This window comes from Rhinolophus sinicus, linkage group LG17 (genome assembly GCF_036562045.2).
Source record: "Rhinolophus sinicus isolate RSC01 linkage group LG17, ASM3656204v1, whole genome shotgun sequence".
NCBI classification, from domain to species: domain Eukaryota; kingdom Metazoa; phylum Chordata; class Mammalia; order Chiroptera; family Rhinolophidae; genus Rhinolophus; species Rhinolophus sinicus.
Window position 1 is genome coordinate 25698345 of NC_133766.1, and position 22814 is coordinate 25721158.

At 49.6% G+C, this 22814-nt stretch overlaps 1 protein-coding gene across 1 annotated transcript; it reads left to right on the forward strand.

Annotated features, from left to right (window-relative positions):
- The first annotated feature begins 1562 nt into the window (after window positions 1–1562).
- On the forward strand, window positions 1563–9010 carry VSIG8 (V-set and immunoglobulin domain containing 8). Its single transcript, XM_074322449.1, has 7 exons — window positions 1563–1608; window positions 3153–3328; window positions 3730–3931; window positions 4053–4274; window positions 4919–5047; window positions 5314–5515; window positions 6362–9010. The coding sequence occupies exons 1-7, from the start codon at window positions 1563–1565 to the stop codon at window positions 6630–6632; spliced, it is 1248 nt and encodes a 415-aa protein (XP_074178550.1). The 3' UTR covers window positions 6633–9010.
- The last annotated feature ends 13804 nt before the right edge of the window (window positions 9011–22814 follow it).

Sequence of the window (22814 nt, forward strand, 5' to 3'; positions counted from 1 at the left end):
TCTTTGATGGCTCCTCACTGTGGGGCTCACACATACATGCAGTGCTGTGACTGGGAGTACATAGCTGCAGGAACTGGGGGTGGGGTGGATGGTCAGGTGAGCAGCATAGCTGGGTGGGGACGGTGGAGGAGCCTGGGAAGAGCCCTTTTCACCAATGTGTTTGCTATTCCAGCGGGAGGGCCCTTTCCCCACCCCCAGGCCAGAGCCCAGGGCAGGGAGTTGCTTCAAGAAGTTTCTGGCTGTTGTGGTCTAATTGGTTACTCCCAGCTTAGCCAGTGAAAGCCTGGGCCTGAGACCTCCACTCCAGGCCCCCCGTGTTGTGCGAGTTCCAGGGTGGTGTTCCTCTACCTAGATGAGGCCCGAGGAGAGGTGGGGATGGTAACTCCCAGAGTCCTCTTACACACCTTGAGGGTAGGGCTCAGGTTGGATGTCATGGCTACCTGCCCAGGTTGGGGCAAGTCCCAGCAAGGGCCATTCTGTGTGGGCATTGCTGGAAATGGCTCTGAGAGTCCCGTGGGATCTGGATTGGGGGTGAGGGAGTGAGGTGGAGGAGTTTGTGGAGGTGGGAGTATTTTCAGCTGTTGTGTGTGTTAGTGTGAGACTGTGTGTGTGTGTGCGCGTACGTGTGTGAATGACTGTGTTTACAGCAGGACATCTGCAACACCCTCTGGTGAGAGCTGGGACATCTCCATGTGTGTGGCTTATGTCCTGGGTGTGTGCTGTGTGTATTTATGCCCCAGTACCCTCTTGTACTCTTGTGGGGGCTACCTTTCTTCACTACCTTCCCTTCCCCTCCCTCACTTCCAGAGGGAAGCAAGCTGAAAATTCACAAAGGATTTACAAGCTGAGACTAGACACTGCTTTTGAGGTGAGACCCTGCAGAGGGTGTGCAGCCCCTGGTCCTTTTGTGGGAAGACAATGAGTCACCACTGCTCTCTTCCTTGGATCCCACTGATTTCCCTTTCTCTCTCCACGTCTCCCTGCCCAGCTCTCTCGACCACGTTGGCCTTCTTCCCTCTCCAGCCTCTCTTTCTCAGGTTCCCTGAGAGTACTTCCTTAGTGCCACAGCAAGAGGAATCAGAGTGAGACACCAGGAAGAAATTCCCCAGGAGAGTGAAGGGGTACAGAAAGGCTGGAGCCCTTAGGAGGTGGTTGAGAAAGTTTTAGGAAGATCGAAAGGCTAGGGTGAGGCTCCCTGACCTGGGACAATGGAAGACACTCAGTCTAGTGCAGGGTGGAGGCACTCTTCTTCCAGCTTTGTCCCGCTTCCCCAAGTCCCCTTCCCTGAATACTTACCCATGGATGTAGGGAGAGTCCTCTGTTTGTGGGTTGCTTACAGGAGACCTTCAGGGTGGAGCCTCTGCTGTCTGCTGAGTTCTGGCTCATCCCTGGCTTGCCTTATGCGGCCCTAGGATCTGGAAGATAGCATCAGGATTCTTATCTCAGGAATGAGCTGGTGTTCTCTTGGCCTGGGGATGGAGGAGGCACCACCAGGTTCCGTTAGAGCCCTAGTAGCTAGCCTGCCTGCTCTGGGTCCCCCTGAAGTCTTGTGGGGTTAGACCATGGCTGACAGCCCAGCCAGTGTTCTGGGGGGCAAGTTCAGTGGGGGTGAGCTGTTGGGGGTGTAGGAAGTGTGCCTGCTGGCTCTCTAGAGCCAGGCTAAACTTCTGTATGTCTCGTCTTGAATGAGTGGACTTGAGTGTGCAGTGGGTGTGTCTTCCAGATTAATCTGGACCTGTTTGTGTACAGATGTGTGTCTGTATGGATCTGACAGTGTCTGTGTGTAGGAAGGTGGGACTGCATAAGTATGTACTTGCATTTTGAAGGCTTGCATCTATGTGTTGATGTGTTTGGCTATGACAGTGTGTACCTGTGTGTGTGAGACACTCTCTTAAGTGTGAAGATGATGCTAGAAAAGAGCCAGAGAAGGGCAGAGTAGAATGAGTTGCTGAGACCAGGGGCTAAGACTCCAAAGGACTTGCTGACTTTCAATGAAGAATGCAGGAGAGGGAGCAGGGCTAGGTGAGGGGCCTGGGGGTGGGGAGGGTTCAGAAGACTGGGAGGCAGAGCTTGCCAAGGTTGTGGCCCTGGGTACATACCCCTATTCTGTTCCTCTTTAGGTCCAAGTGGTTGGGGCTAGTGCTTGCTGGAGCTTTAGAGTAGGGAGGCAGAGGGGCCCAGTGCTGAGTTTCCAGATGCCAGCTCCTCACCCAGGCTGACTCAGTGGAGCAGGCTGGCAGCAGTGGGAGGGGTCTCAATTGGAGTGAGCATGTGGGGGTGGTTATACCCAAGCCATACAATCACACGAGGGCAGGACTCAAACAAAGTCCACACTGCCACACTTCATCACACAATGCTCACACTGTCCTACAGATGCATGTGGCCACAGTCCCAGGCACACGCCATCATTCATGTCATACAAACACAGCCTGGTCACGGTCAAACACAGGCATGCACTATCACTCAGAGAGAACTGACACAGCCAGGTACATGCTGTCACACAGGCATACAGCCTCAGACATGTACTGTCATACACAAGACATATAAAAACACCTCCAGTCTTCCACTCCAGATAGGAGCACCTCACTTAGCCCAGACAGGCAGCTTTTACCCAGCCAGGATCTTCCATCAGAGCATTTAACTGCTCTGTGTGTTCCATGTATGTGTGTATGTGTGTTTGCATGCGTGCGCACGCATACACACACACACACAAAATCACGTAAATATAAAAGTAGACACCCTACCTGGTCATGGCATGAGTATCCTTACATTACATGTGTGCAGCCACAAATACTCATAAGCACACCTGTACATGTGTGCATGCATATACATGCATATACAATCATGCATATGTACAAGCATATCTAAGAGCTATCTATCTATCTGTCTATCTATATATACACACACAGACAGGATTCAGATGCAATCCTACACATCATAGAATATAGACATATAGACACAAGTGTGCACAGACATGCATATACTGTTCATGCACACACACAGACACATACTTGGAGCAGCCCCTCCTCCCTGTGGAACCCCCACTAAGCCTGGGTTGCTGTTGATAGAGAATGGTGGAGGGAGAGGCTGAAGCCGACCACCCAAGCTCTGGTTCTGCTCCCCTCACCCTACCTGTCCTGTCCTTCCCCTAGCACTGCTGTCTGCTGTGCGCATTAATGGGGATGGCCAGGAGGTGCTGTACCTGGCGGAAGGTGACAATGTGAGACTGGGCTGCCCCTACATTCTGGACCCTGAGGATTATGGTCCCACTGGGCTGGACATTGAGTGGATGCAGGTCAATTCAGACCCCTCACATCGGGAGAATGTGGTAAGTGCCGGACACAGTGGTCCCCTTACCTTACTCCATGGTGTCTACCTGGTGGGCAGCCGACACTCTGAGGGGAGGAGGGCAAATAAGCAAACCAAGACCTTGAACTTCCCCAAGGCCTCTCGTGGAACGGAGCAATAGGGAATGAGAGCTCTGCAGTTACTCCAAAGGGATGGCACCTGCCTTCAAGAAGTTCCCAGCCTAACCTTATGCTTTCCAAAATACTTGGTCTTATCTGATCCTACCCATTTTGTAAGAGGTCACTGGGTCAGGCATCATCATTCTCATTTTCAGCTGAGAAAAATGAGTCTCACAGTTGGATGAATTGCCCAAGCCAGCTAATCCACATGACCCTCCTTGGCTCTGCTGTCTCACCACCTGTTTTCTTCTCTTCTTCACAGTTCCTTAGTTACCAGGACAAGAGGATCAACCATGGCAACCTCCCCCATTTGCAGCAGAGGGTCCGCTTTGCAGCCTCAGATCCCAGCCAGTATGATGCCTCCATCAACCTCATGAATCTACAGGTATCAGACACAGCCACCTATGAGTGCCGGGTGAAGAAGACCACCACGGCAACCCGGAAGGTCATTGTCACCGTCCAAGGTATGGCCAGGCTCCTCTGGGCTCCCCTTCCTCAGACTTCAGAGCCAAGGCGGCTTGGCCACTCTGAGCCTGGCTCTGCCTCTTGGCTGGGCCTAGCTCACAATAGCCTGCTTCCCTGCAGCTCGGCCTGCAGTGCCTGTGTGCTGGTCTGAGGGCCACATGGCACACGGCAACGATGTGGTGCTGAAGTGCTTTGCTAATGGAGGCACCCCGCCTCTCTCCTACAAGTGGGCCAAGATCAGCGGACACATCCACCCCTACCGTGCTGGGTCCTACCATTCCCAGCACAGCTTCCACTCTGAGCTAACTTACCAGGAGTCCTTCCACGGCTCCATAAATCAAGGTGAGGGGGACCCAGGTGAGGAGGGTGGGATGAGCAGAAGATCAGGACTCTGGGACCCGCTACGGCTTCTCTAGGTCATCAGTGGCAGCAAGTCAAACCTAGAACTCCTGTCTAAGGTAGACAGCTGGGCTTAAATCTTGGCTGGACCACTGACTGACTGCAAGACTCAAGCAAGTGGCTTAACCTCTCTGTGCCTTGGTTTCATCATGTATAAGAAAGGAATAATAATGTCTATCTTTCAGAGGGTTGTGAAGATTAGATGGGGTCAGGGATGCAAAGCTGCCGGCACACAGAAAAGCTGGCTAGTACTCACAGTTCAACAAAGATGATCAGAGCTGGAAAGAGCCTTAGAATTCCTCTGGTCTAACCCTGTCCTCATGGTACAAAGGAGGGGACCAAAGCTCAGAGAGGGGACCCATTTCCCTAAGGTGTCTCTGACCCATTGCTGGCAGAGGTATCCTTCCTTGCCTCTCTGTGTCAGCAGGGGAAAGGTGACTCACCCGGAGTGCTGAGTGGACCTGGGTGTGTGTGTGCATATGAACTGTCCCTCCTTCCATCACCCACCCTAAGCACTCGAGGCTGGGGATGGAGCTCTCAGATACCAGGTCCCTCTGCCTCACTACAGCCCTCTGATGCTCCTTCAGTTTCAGGTCTGCTGAACAATGGTGACCTGGTGTTGAAGGACATCTCCCATGACGATGATGGGTTGTATCAGTGCACCGTGGCCAACCACGTGGGCTACAGTGTGTGTGTGGTGGAGGTGAAGGTCTCAGGTAGGTGCAGTGGCCCTGAGGGCCCTGTGGCTGAGAAGATTGGACTGGAGGAATCTGGGCTGTGTTTTGGAGCCTCAGATGGCTTTACCTGCCCATTGCATTGTGTAGGTCTCTGCCTGGGGCAGCTGGAAAGCCCTGGGAGAAACATGGGTGTCCCAGGGCCCGGAGCCCCCCCGCCCCCCAGATACTCTGCCCTGGTACCTCCTGGTTAGCCAGGCACCTGCCAGGCTGCAGAGAACCTGACTGGTCTCTCCTTCTCTTCACAGACTCCCGACGTGTAGGCGTGATCATCGGCGCAGTGCTGGGCTCTTTGCTCGCGCTGGGCTGCCTGCTGGTGGGCATCTGGGGACTCATCTGCTGCTGCTGCGGGGGAGCCGGTGCTGGCGGTGGCACCTGTGGTACCTTTGGCTACAGCAATGGTGGCAGGGTCAGCGGAGGGGCCTGCAGCGACCTGGCTAATGAGATCAGGTAAAACCTGAGGCATGCTGCTTGCTGCTGTGCAACAGGGGGCCGGCGCCCTGCCCCTCCTCACCCCTGCCTGCCACCCCAACCCTGCCCACCATCACCACTGAGTGCTGGGACTGCAGCATGTCGACTTGCCACTCATTGCATGGCTTGTCTCTCTCCCCCTTCCCATGCCCAGTCTTCAGCTCTCCTCCCTGCCCTATCTCCCTCCTGTCTGTGCAACAACTCCGTCTTGTCTAGACTGTAAGCTCCTGGAGGGCAGTCCCTGTATTTTTCCACCTTTCTCCTGTATTGCGCGGGTGAAAACTCTGGATGTGTATATTTAAGAAGTGTTAACAACATAGTGCTAATAACATATTAGAAACAAACTAAAAATAAACATAGAACAAGACTAGTAGTGCTAATGATTGCAATGACTTGGGAATGAAGGAAAAGATGAAGATTGAGGGGAGGAGATGAGAAGAGAGGGACAGGGCAAGGTCAGGATTAGTTAAGGAGAGAAGAACCAGAAAAGCAGTTCCTTCTGGAACTCCAAGTTTCCCTCCTTATTAAAGCCGGTGGGAAATCATCAGAAGGGACTGGAGAGCGCCTAGGCTGTCTGGACACGTGTGGACCAGCTCTGTCTGTTGGATGGGATGACCCGGAACTGCTGCGGGGTCGCCGGCGCAGGAAGAGGCAGAGAGGAGAGTAGGTGGAGGCAGCGCTAGCTAGGGGGGGGCCCGGGCGAGGAAGCGCCGAGGGAGGGAGGCGCGGCAGCCCCGCGATGACCAAGAGCCCGTGCTCTGCCAGGCCGGGCCCACTCCTCGCCGCCGAGGAGCCCGCTCACCCCTCCGCCTGTTGTCTCCACAGGGAGGACGCCCTGGCGCCCGCGTGTAAGGCCAGCGGGCGCGGCAGCCGCGTCACCCACCTGCTGGGGTACCCGACGCAGACCGTCAGCCGCTCCCTGCGCCGCAAGTACGCGCCTGCGCCCAGCGGCGGACCGGAGGACGTGGCCCTGGCGCCGTGCGCCGCCGCCGCCAGCGAAGCGGGGCCCTCCCGGGTCTACGTCAAGGTCACGAGCGCCGAGCACGCCGACTGCGCCCAGGGGTCGCTGCCGGGCAAGGACGGACTGTTGGTGTGAGCGAGCGCGCGCCCGCCGGACTGTGTCCCGGCGGGAGGAGGGTGCGGGCTGCCTGCCCGAGGCTGGGGACACGCTCGGGCTGCGCCCACCCAGCCTGCCCCAGGCTGCCGGAAGGCTGCGGGCTGAAGGCGTTTCCCTAGGGAAGTGCGTGGGGAGGCAGAGCCTTCCCCCCGAAGTGGGAGGGGTGGGGAAGGGCGGAGAAAGGCCACCCGGAGCCCTCTTTTCCTCCCCTGGGTCTTGAGGCTTCAGGAGGAGGAAGACGTGTCCGAGAGCGGTTGAGGCGGAAGCCCAGTGTCCCCAGCCAAGGCAGAGGGCTTCGGGCCGGGCGGGTGGGGGTCAGGACTGAATTGTTCTTTGTGTGAGATCTGGGCTCTGAGGAGGCAGTGTTAGCAAAATAAAGAAACGGTAAAACCTGAGACAGGTGGCTGTGGTTCCACGGAGTGTTGGGCGTGGAGTCTGGTGGAGGCTCTGCTCCAGGATGGGGGACGTTGCTTTCTGTTGTCCCGCATTGTTCCTGCACCGTTTCCTCCTCAGATAGGTAGTATGGAGAACTGGAAGGGGCTGTCTAGTCCTACTCCTTCAGTACACAGGTGGGGAATTGAAACTCCTCGGTTTGGATTTTAAATCCAGAATCCCACTTTTATTCCAGAGGGTCAGATAGGGGAAACAACGGACTGGCAGGGGTGCCCCACGAATGTTCCCAGACCATTTCTTCATCCTTTTACCTCCTGCCCTCATCTACCCAATCCTGACTTCTTAGCTCTCCCAGATGTATGCCTTCCCTCTCAACAACCAGGAATGGTTTCAGTCATACCCTGGGGTAGAAAGACCTTCAAGGTCATCTAACCTAGCCCCCCTTTTAATGGAAAGAAGATTGAAATTTGTTGGGCACCCGCAAAGTGTTAGGTGCTTTCTGATATTTTGTCTTATTTAATCGTTACTTTAGTCCTGTGAAGTTGTGCACTATCCCATTACACAGATGAAGAAACTGAGGCTCAGAGGGATTAAGTATGTTGATCAAGGTTTTGATCCAGGCTTGTTTGACTCTGGGACATCAAGCTGTTTCTCTGATATTTGAATTCCTTATACAGCATTTCTGACAGAGGTTATTCTAGCCTTTTCTTGAATACCTCCAGTGGCATCACCCTACCTCCCAGCGCAGTCCATTTAGCCTCTGACTATCAAAAATATGCTCCTTCTATTGAACCCAATTTTAGTTCCCATAGAGCTTTTATCATTTGGTCCAAGTTCTATTCTTCGGGAGCCCTAAGCATCATATTTCCAATTCCGCTGCTTCTAGTGGCCCAAGTGGTTTTACTCCATAATGATGGCTGCAACAGGCACACAACTGCACCTGTGTCTGGTCTAGGGATTGAGGGTCTACTTCAGGGTCACTAGGTTCCACCTACTTCTGCCCAGTCATCTGCCTGTGGAGAGCCCAAGCACTTCTTTCTTTGCCTCTTTTTCCCTTGAGGAGAGAAGCTAGGCTTCCTAATTCTTCCTGCTTCTGTTTCGGGGCCACGTGAATTATGGGGCATGGATGGACTTCAAAAGTATCTGGGTTTCCGTTTTCTTAACTGAGGAAGCCCAGAAACCCTGCTTGGTTATAAATAACTAGGAAGCCCTTCCAATTGGCTTGGGTATTTACTAAAGGGTAATGGCATTGCTGGCTCTGCCTTGATAGAGCTGGGGAAGAAAAAGGAGAGACAATGGTGGATATTGGAGGCATCCAGGGACAAATGTCTTGGAGTGGGGATGAGGGTTCTTGGGATGGGTGGGGTTACAGGAAGTGAGGGAATTAAACGATGAGGGGAGCAGGGAATTGCAGGAACCATCCATCCCTTCATTTATTTATGAGCACCTATAAGATGACTTGTTCAATAGTTAGATCTTTTGCAGGACACTGGGCCTGGCACTCTTTTGCCCTAAGGCAGGATTGAGTAGGATGACTTGGAGAGGGCCCTCCCAGTCTGAGGAACCTCCTGCAAGTCTCAGCCACCTGCAAGATGGTGAGGGAAGGAGGCAGCCAGCAGGCTGTTTAACAGGTTGGGTAAATGACATCACCTTCCCCATTCCAGAAACCAGGGAGCCATACTCAGACAGCCTTCCTTTAAAGGGTGAGAACAGTGAGACTCTGGCAAGAAAAGCTCATTAAAAAGCAGCAAGAGAGATTTTAGAGAGACTCTGGAAACAACTTCCTGTTAGGGTGACTCACCAGGGAAGCCAAGGAAGTTCCCTCACTCTAGGCTGCATGGCAGTCATCAGCACAGTCATCACTGCTGGGTGTGAAAGGAGGGAAGTTTCAGTTCCTAGGATTTTGCTTCAGGGACTCCATGATCTTTTGTTATTTCTCCTGCATGAAACCTTGTCAGAGTTAGAGGGGGGCACTGGTTGTGGTGAATGTTTAACAGTGGCTTTGGGAGCGGGGTGGGGGCGGATAGGAGGCAGGAAAGCCTTAATTTGTAACATTTGCCATTTCTGTGATGTAAATTCTCTGTCATGGCTGATTTCAGGCTACTAACATGATGCCCCTGGTGTGGAGTCTGGCGAATGAGCAGTAGCACCCCACCGTGGAGTATTTCCATGGTACAGATACCGTAGTAGAAGTCAATAACCTTGAGAGCTGATATAGGAGTGGAGAGTAAGATAATTAGGAAGTGATGAGTTTTGAATACTGATCTCCTTTGTTTTTATATAACAAATTATATAATTTTTTAATAATTAAAAATTATTAAAATTATATAATTTAATTTTGAATAATGGCTTAATTTAACAACTGGCTTGTAAAACTTAGGCGGACCCTGCCACCAGGCCAGCAGGAGGCTGTGTGCATACAGGCTGCCTCAGGAGAGGGGGTCTCAAGTACAGTCCTGAGTTTTCTGTTTTTCCGTAGAGATACAAACAGCACAAGTCAGTTGTCCCCATTCTACGTCCCACTTTCCCCTTTTGTGTCTCCCCAGCCTTTTGAGAGCTGAATTCTAGTTCCTGTGGTCACTGAAAAATTATTTAGATAATTTATATGTCCTTGGTAACCACCAGCAACCTGACTTGGCATCCAGCCCTCGAAAATCTATTCAAGAGACATTCTGAGTCCTTCCTGACTCAGTTCCTTCTCTGATCTCTTCCCCGTGGTTTAGGAAGTCAGCCTCTAGTCACCTTCTCTTAAGCCCCAAATTCTCAAGACCATGAGTAGTATGCAGTCCCAATGAATTTCCTTCTGTGTGCTCCTGTTAGAGTAGCTATTATCATGCATGCTGCCCAACTGCATTTCAGTTACTCTAGGCCCGGTTAGATTGGGGTGAGTCTGGGGAGGGATGAATATTTTTTCCTGCCTCATTGGAAACAAAGGAGTTCTGAGAATTACCTAGTCACTGCTTACGCAGTAGCCTGTCTAGATGCAAGGAACTGGGTCTGAACTTTAGCCCTGTCCCCTGTGCTTCCCAGGGAGCCTCCTGGTGAGAGCCTGAGACACCCTTGTTCTGGAGTTTACATTGCATCCAGCCAGTGCGTTTGGAGTAATCGTTTCATTTATTCCTGATGTATGGAAACAGGCTGATTCCATTCAGTTCCTTGTAATTAGATTAGGAAGGAAGTGCTGAATGGAGAGAGTGTTGAGAGACATGGGACTGTGCAGGCAGATGGAGAGAATGGTTGCTTTGGGAAATCTGGAAGAATTTGGGTGCGGTTCACCATGCCTGCCAGTGGGCAGTGGACAAGATGGCTTTCTACCACCCCTCTGCAACCTTTGCCCTCAGCAGTCTTCTTGGATGCATTTGGGAAGGACGGGAAGGATGGGACACAGCACGAGGCAGGAGACTGAAGCCCTTGACAAGGCAAGAAATCGAGCAGAGGATGGGGCAGAACTGTCAATCTTATTTTAGAGGCTGAGTTTGAGGTGATGGTGGGCTCATGTGGGTGTCTTGAGAAAATAGGAAAGGAGGGAGGGAGAAAACTTGTAATAAATATATATGAGTTAGTCATGATCACATATGCAAAGGAAAAGACCTCAGTTTTGAGTCAGAAAGACCTAAATTCATAGATTTCATAAGCTCCCAAAGCCTCGGTTTCTTCATTTGTAAAATGGAATACCGTGTTTCCCTGAAAATAAGCCCTAGCGTGATTTTTCAGGATGATAGCCCCTGAACATAAGCCCTAATGCGTCTGTTGGAGCAAAAATTAATATAAGACGCGGTCTTATTTTCGGGGAAACCCGGTAGTAATAGGACTAGTTTGAAATGAAGTGCTTGTTACAGAGCCTGGTACCTGGTAGGGGCTCTGTAAATGGTTGAACCCCAAGCCTCCAGTCCTCAAAATATAATTTCATCTCCCACAAGAGTGCAGGTCTGGAGGCAAGAATCTAACACAGAGGTTGGGGTGGAGGCTGTGGCAATGGGAGGTACACAGAGAAAGGGATGGAGCGAGAAGAATGAAGCCTTGAGAATCAACTTGGAGATAGCTCACCATGCAGGGGAAGAGGCAAGGAACCCAGGAAGCAACAAGTAGAGAAGCAGGAGGAGAAGCAGGCCTTGCCTCAGAATCCTAGAATCCACATGCGTATGTTAATATTGACAGCAATCCTCATTACTAATAGTGAAATTAGTAAGAACAAGATGCACCTGAAACACAAGTCCGGCAGGGTCCCTGAGTCAGGCATGGTTGGGCACAAGCTGCCAGAATTCTCAGGGCCACTTCCCTGCCTTTTCTCGTGCAACTGCTCTCAGCTCCTGGCACTCAGGCTACCGCTGCTGTCCTCTTGGCCCAGTGCCCACTGTGGCGCCCCCTGTAGCACTCATCTTGATAGTCCCTTCTAGGTGTACAGTCCTTCCTGAAGGGTCTCCACACAGCTCTCCCAAAGCTGAGGGGGGGACCCTCCCAGAGGGAGCACATACATTTTTGGGAGAATCAGCTCAATCTTGGAACTGAGCTCCTTCTGATCAATACACGCCCCAATTCCTCCCTGTCTCCTCCTGTCAGTCCCTATAGACACCACCTGGTCTTTTTCCCTCCCCTTTCTCCTGCCTGGATGCCACCCTAAGCCTTGTGGCTCCTTCCTGCCATGACTTTTATGAACTGGCTCCATGGCTTTCCAAACCCTGGGATTCAGCAATAATCCCAGCTCCAGCTCCAGCTCCAGCCCCCACCCACCTCAGCTCCTTTGCTAAGGCTGTTTGTCTTACCTGTAATCTGTCTCTGACTGTCTCTTTTTTGCTCTCTCTCATCCTCTTTCTTGGCCTGCATAGATTCTTCACAAAGGCATTGGCCAAATCCTGTTCTACTGTCCCAGTTTCTACCCTGCTCCCGGATAAGGGAGAATGGTGGTTACTTTGTTATTTTTGCCCTGTCCTGAGGAGGCTAGGCTTACCACTGAGGGCAGGGCTATATAACCTCCTTTCTCAACAGCTCTCTCTTCAAGAGCTCTGAATCGCTCCCTGAGCTGATCTTCCCTCAAATTAGTGTATGGATAAAGATTGCACTAGAGACTCCTCTTTCCTGACTTGGAGTGCTGTGATTACTTCAGGACACAATGAAAAAAGCCACACACATCCCCCCAAATCCTTCTCAAAAGTGTGTCGTGTGAAAATTGCCCTCCAGAGAGGGCTTGGCAGCCAATGAGCAGAGTCAGGTAGTACCCGAGAAAGATCCCACTGGGCCTCCCGACCCAGGGCAGGGCCCACGCCAGGCAGGGCTCTGCTCCACATTATCACAGTGCTCTGTTCCTTTGACAACACGTTCTTCAGAGAGCCCTTCCCTGCACAGCATGCAGGCTTCTCATTCAGTTTATTAAGGACTCGAGGAAATGCCATCTTTGTGATCATTGCCATTAAAAAATTGAGCAACAGTTTCTTGGTTAGGAGCCTAACCTGCTATTATAACATTGTTCCTGTGGGGAAATTGGATTCCTTCCTTTTGACACCCATCAGCCTTTCCAGGAATGTAGAACACAGTTGGAGAAAGTGAGAAATGAGGATGGGGATAACCTCCCATCTGGCTCCCCTACCTCTCTATCCATATAAATCAATATGCCAATGACACAAATTTATACACGCAGGCCAGACCTCTGTCCTACATTCCACAGTCACTTATCATATTTAACAGACATCTCAAACTTAGCAAACCCCAAAAACTGCCCTGATCCTCCCTAAGCCTGTTCTACCCACTGTCTCCCCCATTTCAGTTGATGACAACTGTCTTTCCTTAGTTTCTCTCCCCACTTTTCCCACTACATCCAGCCTGTCAGGAACTCCTATTGGTTCTGTCTTCAGAATACATCCAGAATCCAACCCTCTTCTCCTCCCCTGTGGTTATTTACTGGCTCCTAGCTACCATCATCTCTTGCTTGGGTTACAGCCACAGTGTCCCAGCTGATGTCCCTGCTTCCTTCCTTGCCCACCTGCACTTTATTCTCAGTGGAGAGGCCAGAGTGATACTTAAATCACTTTTTCTCAAAATCTTGAAGTAGCTTCCCATTTTACTCAGAGCCAAGATCAAATTCCTTGGCTCTGAGGACATTGGTCCTCTGGGCCTTCTATGTCACCTCAGGGACCTAACCTACTTCTCCCCCTGGCTCTCTCCACTAGAGCCACACTGGCTTCTAACTTCTTGAACCTCCTACATAGGGCCTTTACTCTGGCTGTTCTCTTTGCGTAGAATAGCTTTCCTCCAGATTTCCCAAGGGCTGGATCTTTAGCTCTTTCAAGTCTTTGGTCAACTATTTCCCCTCACGGAGGTCTTACCTAAGATTCCAGTGCCCTTCTGCCTACACCCCTTCATCCCCCCGATTTTCTTTAATCCATAGCACGTATCCCATTCCACCATGTTATATAATTTATTTGTTATGGTTATTAATTAACTACTCCTGCCTCCTGTGTTATAAGCTCTGGAAGAGCAAGGCATCTTCGTTTTACTCCTCACTCTTATGAGGTCTGACAATTAAGTTCGTGAACTTGTTGCAACGATGGTGCTAAACTTTTTTGATATCAGAGGGATTATTCATTATGAATTTGTACCAACTGGACAAACAGTTAACCAAGTTACTATTTGGAAGTGCTGAAAAGGCTGCATGAAAAAGATAACCTGAACTTTTTGCCAACAATTCATGGTTCCCCCCCCCTTCTTCTGCCTCCCCCCTCCCCCCAACTCCGGTTCAAGCCACTGTTTCTCAGTCTAGTTGTGTAGGACACAACTCCCTGGCCCATGCTGGTATTATGAGCCTTGCGCTACCCTTGTCTGAGGCAGTCTTCAGTCGGCCGCTCACAGCAGTTCACAGCAGCCCATGGCAGCCCCCGGCATCTCACGGCCAACCTCCGGCTGCTCACAGCAGCCCAGCTCCAGGGAGAACTGTTGTTCACAATCTTAGCTGTAGAGGGCACAGCTCACTGGCCTATGTGGGAATCGAACTCGGCGTTAGGAGCACTGTGCTCCAACCAACTGAGCCACCGGGCCTGCCCAATTCATGGCTCTTGCATCATGACAATGCACCAGCTCACACGGCACTGTTTGTCAGGAAGTTTTTAGCCAGTAAATAAATAACTGTATTGGAACACACTCCTTACTCACCGGATCTGGCCCACAATGACTTCTTTCTTTACCCAAAGATAAAGGAAATATTGAAAGGAAGACATTTTGATGACATTCGGGACATCAAGGGTAATACAACGACAGCTCTGATGGCCATTCCAGAAAAAGATTTCCAACACTGCTTTGAAGGGTGGAGTAGGCACTGGCATTGGTGCATAGCTTCCCAAGGGGAGTACATCGAAGGTGACTGTAGTGATACTCAGCAATGAGGCATGGAGCACTTTTTCTAGGACGAGTTTGTTAAGTTGTCTGACCTCCTATACCTAAGCTCCAAAATATGCCAGGCATATATTAGGCACTCAATAAATATTGCTTCAAAGAATTAAAGAGGATGGGAGGAGACAGACAAACAGTAGCAGGAGGAGTTAACCCCTTCCCCAGGGCCCCCTAGGAGGTAAGAAATTAGTGAGGAGAAGCCTATCTCCTTGTGGGAGGCTAAGAGGTCCAGAAGGTTATTTGAGCCCAGCCAACTGATTATGCTGCCTGGAAGGGGGGACATCCAGAACTAGAATCTCCCAACCTGAGACTCGGCTTCCTCAGTGGAAGGGACATCTGAAGAATAGTTGCTTATTGTCCACTTGCACATCCCTCACCCTCTGCATTGACCACTTACTTCACAAGTATGGTTTGGCGATATGCTTATTGTGTGTCAGTGGTAAGACAGGTATTAAACCTGGCCTTTCCAGGAGCTCCCAGCCTCCTTAGGGAGACCATTAACCTCATTTGGAAAAATTAAAGAATGATGCACACGACTGTTGATTCGGCTACATGAAAAGCTGAGTGAGTTAATGCTATGAGATCGCCAGAGGGAAAGCTTCTGGGAGGAGTGCCTGGGGCTGAGCTTTGAAGCTTTTCTAGAACAAAATGGATAAAAGGGTATATTCTAGGCTGGGAGGTAGGGGAAGAGCCTGGATAAAGGGGAAAAGGGCATGTGCTTGTCAAGTTTAGTAGACAGACAGAAGAGCTGGTTCAATCTGGAATAGGGCTTCTAATGGCTGAGTCATCTCCACAACAAGGCCTTCCAAGGGTAGGGCTGGGGGAGAGGGGAGTTGAGGTGTGTATGTTAGCTGACATGGTCCCCAGTGAGCGGTGGTGGTGAGCATGAAGGGGGTGTTCCCTTCTTCATGTTCCAGGCTGAGGGCCCTTTTTTTCTCCTGCACTGGTCCAGGCAGTGCAGGAGCACTACTCTTCTCTTTAGTGTAACCGAGGAACCTGGCTGACTCAGCCCTCCAGGAATGAGGCCCTGCTTTGATGGCAGCATTGAGGCTATGCTGCTCCCAGAGGCAGAGATGACCTGGTGATGGGATGTTTCTCATACTGGGTGGTTGGACAACCTTACAGGAAGCAGTGTCTGAGAGGGTGGGATGTTCACTGGGGTAAGTGATGGCCAGACGGCCACAGCTTACAGTAATGGGACACAGCAGACTGCTGGTACCTTCTTCTGCTGGCCCAAGAACACCCCAACCCCAGGGCCCTGACTCATGCTGCCCTGGACTCTCTGCCTGCCCTCCCCGCCCCTAGGCACCTCATTGGTCCTTCAGAAGAATATGGGACATTTCCAGCACAAAGTGGCTGCATAGGCAGAGATAGGCCCAGCTCTGTGGCTGGGAGGCCCCCTGCAGTCAGGCACTGGTGTCCATCCTGGAAAGCTAACGCATATCACACAATTCTTCCACCAGCCAGCCTGACCCTGAGCAGCTCCTCTTGATGTCCTCACCACAAAAAGATACCCCAGAGAGACAGGCCCCATGGCCTCTGACCTGGCTTGTGAGACTTTCCTCTGTGGGATGATCAGGGAGTCTGTCAGACACAAAAGGGCAGTATATGAGCCACTCCTTTGGATATACTGCCCTACTGTGACCTTGACACTGTCCCTCTGCTTGGAAAGGCTGTACCAAGACAGCATCAGAGGCTCCACCTAGGAAATCTCTGTGGGACTCTGAATGCCACAGGAGTGGGCATGAGGTAGGTTGCATTAGGAGGATGTTGGAGTCATGGGCAGCCCCTCATGGCCACTGAGGCAGCTCCAGCACTCCCCATCATATCAGCTTTGTGTCTTTTCTGGAATCGGGTAGGCAGGATTCAGGCCAGCTGGTGGAGGAGCTAACCAGGTCAGGACGGACTTGGAGCAGTGTGGGCTGAGGATGCTATGTATGGGAGGGCCTCTCTGCCCCAGAGATGTCTTGTAGCCCCTCTATCCTCAGGTTCATATTGAAGGATCTGGAATGTGATTCTGGTTCTGATTATAGGCATGGACCAGCTGTCCTGCGTGGGAATGGAGCTGGGCAGAGGAAACTTTTTTTTTCTTCCTCAAATAGATTCACGTTTAAATTATTAAGTTACATCATATGAAATGACTTATTTTTGACCATTTTTAAAATTTATGAAAACTCCATTTTCATATAATTCAACCCAATACATTGTTTAGCCTCTACCTGTTTTGTTCCTTTAAAGCTCTGTTCCCTGATAATTAAGGGCCAATTAAGTCTTGACTTTATCTTAAACTTGCTCTACTTTCTGTATTTCCAGTTTTGGTAAACAGCACTTCCATTTGCCTAGTTACTCAGGTCAGACACCTCCATGTCATCCCTCACCCCCTCCCTATAACCAATGCTGAATCCTGTCTATCCCAGCTCTTAGATATTTCTTCAATGTACCCACTTCTCCCACCACCCCTACCCCCGATTCCAAGCTGTCATCGTGTCTTGCTAGGATCACTGCAGTTACTTCATCTTCCTGCTTCCACTTGCTTCATCTTCAATCCATTCTCCACACAGCCACCAGACAGCTTTTAAAAATGCAAGTCTGATCATGTTTCCCTTCTTAATGCTCCTCAGTGGCCTGCGTTCACACTTAGAATTAAATTTTAAATCTTACCATTTCCTACTGGACTCTGTATGATCTGACCTCTGCCGTTCTCTCCAGAATCTCCTTAGCTCATTACCCTCCAGCCATGGTACCTTCCTTCAGATGTTTATATACGCCAAGATCTTTCCAGAAGGGCTTTCCAGTGTGCTCATCCTCAGTGTGGCAGACCGCTCTACTTGGCTTTGCTATCTCCTCTCCCACAGAGAGCCCCTCTGCCTTGCCCCTGCACCAGCTGTGTTTTTTCATTCTTCATCCTTGCTCACAATTTTCAGTTCTTTTCCTTTATAGAGATTAGCACAATCTTAATTAACATCTGTGTGTATTTATTTAATGTCAACCTCTCCCAACTAGACTGCAAGCTTCCTGGGTGCAGGGGCCCATCAGTCTTGCTCACAGCTGTCTCCTCAGTGTCTCTGGCATGTAGCAGCTGCTTGGGAGAGATGTGCTGAGTGATGAATGCTGGAAATAGACTGCCTAGGCCTCCAGGAAATCGGGCTATTGTCCCTGGGGGCTTGCTCTTCATCATGGCCTTGAGAGGAGGTGGCCGTGCAGGCGGTGGTCTCAGGTTCAGGAGGTAGATGGGAATCATGATAGGAAAAGTCCAGAGGGAGAGGGTCCTCTGTCCTTAACATTTGTACTGATGAATCAAGCTAACAATTTGTTATATAAAATATTTCCTGTCCCCTGACTTTGACAAATACACCTTCAAAATGACTTGGGAGGCCAGATTTGGATTCAGAGATCTTGGACTCTTTGGGTTTCGTATCAGAACTTGGTAGCATAAGAAGAACTGGTCCCCAGCCCCAGGACTGAGGCCAGACCTCTTCTCTTTTCACCCACAACTCCATCCCACACAGTGCCCCCATTTGTGGATCCCAGGCTTCATGTCTGAGCTCTGCATGGACCCCTAAAGCTGCCCCTTAACTACCCTCAGACCTAGGGGTGCACGTATAGGCGGTTTAGTCCATCTTTGGGAAAATGAACCCAGAAAAGAGGCTTGAACAAGTTTCAGATTCCCATTTGGACAGGGAATTCCATGATTCTGGATTCTTGCGAGTCTGTTCGAGAAGGGAAGAGTGAGCTCCAGGTGGATGTGCCCTTGTTTCCTTGCCCACGGAGGAGAGCCAGAGCAGCTCTGCAGTACGGGCCCAGAGCGGTGGCCCCCCTTGACTTGGTGGAAGGCTGTTACTGTCTGCCCTTGGCCTGCTGAGAATAACTGGACAGGGGATGGACTGATAGACATCCTGCTGTGCTCATCCTTTCTGGACACAGCCTGCAGAGAAATAAACTGTCTGCTAACTGCTGCTTGGAGCTGGCTGAGGCCCTAGCGGGGAACTCTGGCCAGGGAGTGCTTGGCTGAGAGTTCCACACCATCTCCTGAGTGCTCAGGCCTCAGGACACCAGGTAAACCGGGACTCTCAGCCCCATCTCTGCACTCCCTGTCCCTCTTCCCAGAGCGGCCAGGCCTGCGGTCAGTCTTGCCACCGTCTGCATTTCTGACATCACCTTGTGTGGGGCTCTGGGCTCTGTGCTCAGTGTTCAAGAGGAATCCAAAGCCCCCAGTGTGTGTGTGGACTGCTAGGGATTTTCTGGGAGTGTTGGGCTGGACGATTGTTATCAAGTTGGGGCAGGAGGGATCCCAGTGTTTCTGAACAAGAGTTTGGAAGACTCCTGAGGGTCTGAACAGCCCCGGCAAGGAGATGCAGGCCTGAGGTCAAGAAACTGGGCCAGAGGGCAGGACTGAGTATGTCAGCATCTCACTCCAGACATCCAAGCCAGTACCCCCCACCCCTGGAGGGTGGTACCAGCCCCCACTCATCAGCAGACAGCTGTCCCTCTTCTGTGCTACCTAGAGGGGAATCTAAAGACAACCTACCACCCTGGGATGTCTTGATATTCTGGGAACACTGTCAACCAAACTTCTTTGTTGCTGTTGGGAAGAGCTTCCCCAGGAAACCACCATGACATACCTTCTTCAGTTCCTGCCAACTGAAGCTTTGCTCCCATTCAGAGCCTCTGTCTGTTTCACCACTTCCCTGTGGATCTGAATGGTGCTCCTTGGGGACAGAGGAGCACAGGTCAGGAGATGCCCCTAAGTGCACACTGGGGGCTGTGTTATGGCTTACTCATTGGAATCATTTATCCACACTTTGCTTCCCCAGTAGACTGTAAGCTCTTTGAGGGAAGGGATGGTGATGCCACTATTTAGAAATCTCTGTACGCAAGTTGGTGCTGATGGCCAGTAGGTAATCAGTAAATGCTCACTGAATGAACCGATAACATTTCCTGTTCTACAAATTCCTGTTCTACAAATTCCTGTTTAAACTTCATTTATACTTTATTTTGTTAAACCAACTACCACTTCTGACAAAATGTCCTGCAATCCTCCCAACCCCTCCCCGCCAGAGGGAGAATCCTTGACCCCAGCTAGGCCAGTAAAGTTCAATCTGTTTGTTGGGAATTTTAATCTTCAGTGAGCAACACAGGAACAGGAAATATAACATTTACCTTTTTAAATTTATTTTTTAAGATTTTTATTGGGGAAGGGGAACAGGACTTTATTGGGGAACAGTGAGTACTTCCAGGACTCTCTTCCAAGTCAAGTTGTTGGCCTTTCAATCTTAGTTGTGGAGGGTGCCGTTTAGCTTCAAGTTGTTGTCCTTTCAGTCTTACTTGTGGAGGGCACAGCTCAGCTCCAGGTCCAGTTGCCATTGCTAGTTACGGGGGTGCGCAGCCCACCATCCCTTGCTGGAGTCGAACCGGCAACCTTGTGGTTGAAAGGACGCACTCCAACCAACTGAGCCATCCGGGAGCTCAGCGGCAGCTCAGCTCAAGGTGCCGTGTTCAATCTTAGTTGCAGGGGGCACTGCCCACCATCCCTTGCGGTAGTCAAGGAATCAAACTAGCAACCTTGTGGTTGAGAGGACGCACCCCAACCAACTGAGCCATCTGGGAGGCAGCTCAGCTCAAGGTGCCGTGTTCAATTTTAGTTGCAGGGGGCAGAGCCCACCATCCCTTGCGGGACTCGAGGAATTGAACCAGCAGCCTTGTGGTTGAGAGCCCACTGGCCCATGTGGGAATCGAACCGGCAGCCTTCGGAGTTAGGAACACGGAGCTCCAACTGCCTGAGCCACCGGGCCGGCCCCCTAACATTTATTTTATGGTGGCCCCTGAGGAGGTTGTCCTGAGGCCTAAACCCCTGAGACCATCTGGCTGTTTCCTTTCTGAGGCCTGGTTAGTCTGTGTTTTCTTTGGTTCTCTTAGTGCTATACACTGATTTTTGTATGCTCCCAAAATTTATATGCTGAAACCTACTCCCCTGTGTGATGGTATTTGGAGGTGAAATCTTTGGACAGTGATTAGGTCATGAGGTGCCTCCCTCACTAAAAGAAATTCCAGAGAGCTCCCTGACCCCTTCCACTATGTGAGACACAGCAAGATGATGGCTGTCTTATGAACCAAGAAGCAGGCTCTCACCAGACACTGAATTTACTGGTACCTTGATCTTGGACTTCTAGACTCTAGAACTGTAAGAAATAAATGTCTGTTGATTATAAATCGACTAGACTATGATATTCTTTTACAGCAGTGTGAACTAAGACACAAAGCTATGCACAACTTCCTAATCCTTTGCTTTAGTTAAAACCAAAGTTGGTTTCTTTGCTTGCATCCAGAGAACTCTGATACAAGTGTTTTCTCATTATTCTTAACTATTCTAAAGAACATGATTTCTTAAATGGCCACATGAATTGTATTCACTTATTTGATTGAGTTCATATTGTGTTGTGCTTTCCTGGCAATCGTATTAGTACTTCTCATCAATCTTTCCTTTGTTTCCAATTCTGATATATTTCCTGAGTGATATACTGAGGAAAACGGCAGAAGAAAGGAAACTAGAATAACTCTTCTTTATAGGAAGCACAGATTGTTTCTGACACCCAGATCTTTCATTGGTCTTATTGGTTCCACTGTCTATTAATTTATTCTTTCTTTAATTTATAATTCATTCTCAATATTGGAAGGATCTTATGGGTTATCTAGAGCAGGAATGGCAAATTGGTTTCATCTTGACTCCCTACTTCAATTAATTGTTGGAGTTACTTGAGTGTTGTGCTGCTTGTGGACTCAGTGGGAAAAGTATGTCATAATTAATTATCCACATTCAACATGGCCCTGGAAGACAGAAGTCTGGATACATACATCACATATCTGTCATTCCTGATCAAATACAATTTCCCACCTAATACAGAAAGTCTCTAGTCTGTAGTATTGTTCTGAGATGGTTCCTGCTTAAGCACATTCATTGAAACAGCTCATTTCATATTTGGATTTCTCCATTTGTTATTAAGTTCTTCCCTGGTAGTATGTGTAAAGGGCTAGATTGATTTAGATAATCTAAAGCTAATTCTGACTCTGCCACTAATTATGTAATTCTAGAGAGTAACAATCTTTTTGGGTCTCAGTTTTCCACCTCAGAAATGAAGAACTTGAAGTGAATAACCACAAAGTCTCCTTTTAGCTATAAGATCCTATTATTGATATGAGTCAATATCTGCCTCTCAGTGACATGCTCCACTGGCTTCAGTTACATAACGTGGCTTACATGAGATTCCTTCAAATATCTGAGAACCTATGGCCTACTAAGTTGTTTGTTTGGAGTGAAACATGACCAGTTTCTTTAATCATTTCTCAGATGTTTCATCATTCCAGTCATTCTCTTCTGGACACTTGAGTTTTCCAGTATCTCTCAGGCCAATCATGCAGTGGGAGTGTCCCCACTACTCACCCATGTGCTCAACCTGACTCTCCTGGCAGACAGGACCCATGTGAGCAGTGCACAGCCCAAGGGGAGGCATGCATGGAGACTATCCTGGATCTGGGGATGGCTGTTTTAGAGGCTCTCCCTCAGGATGCATGCAGAATAGATGCAGGGAGCCATCAAGTCAGAGCTGGAGGGAGATGGTACTTCCCTGAAGACCAGTGAGTAACCAAGTGCTGATAAACCGAATAGGTGCTACTTCTTAATAAATGTGAAAGAAAGATCTGCTAGAGAAGTCATTAATGTTTGCAACCAGTGTTTTTAAGCAAGGCATTGGGTGCTCCTGTCTCCAATAATGAAAAAAATGTCTTTCTAACTCTTTTCTTTTGCTACACCTCCTCTCCATTCTCTCTGACATCACGTCACATGACCCCTTTATTTGTTTGTTACTTTTTTGTTTTATATTCCACATATGAGTGAAATCATATGGTTTTTGTCCTTTTCTGTCTGACTTAGTTCACTTAGCATAATACCCTCAAGATCCATCCATGCTGTTGCATGAGTTCTTTATATATTTTGGATAGTAACCCCTGATTGGAAATATCATTTGCAAATATTTTCTCCCATTCTGTTGGTTGATGACTTTTTGTTTGAAATAAAAATGTAACAAACAAAACAAAAGAAAACAAACGTATAGATACAGATAACAGAATGATGGTTACCGGAGAGGAAGAGGGGAGGGAAGGGCAAAATGGGTAAAGGGGGTTAAATATATGGTGACATATAGAAACCAGACTTTTGATGTTGTGCACACAATAGAGTATACAGATATTGAATTATAGTGGTGTACACCTAAAATTTATATAATGTTATTAACCAGTGTTACATCATCTTAAAATAAATAAATAAAATAAAAAAACAAGGGAGTGAGAGTGGAAGGGTAAAGGTCAGAGTGACTGACCTTGGGCCACAGCACA

Bases quoted from the DNA above. Each gene is read 5' to 3' on its own strand.
- VSIG8 (XM_074322449.1), top strand. From the start codon at position 1,563: ATGGCTGACAGCCCAGCCAGTGTTCTGGGGGGCAAGTTCAGTGGGG. The intron at 1,609-3,152 runs GTGAGCTGTTGG...TCCTTCCCCTAG, and splicing joins GGGGGGCAAGTTCAGTGGGG to CACTGCTGTCTGCTGTGCGC. The intron at 5,048-5,313 runs GTAGGTGCAGTG...TTCTCTTCACAG, and splicing joins GGTGGAGGTGAAGGTCTCAG to ACTCCCGACGTGTAGGCGTG.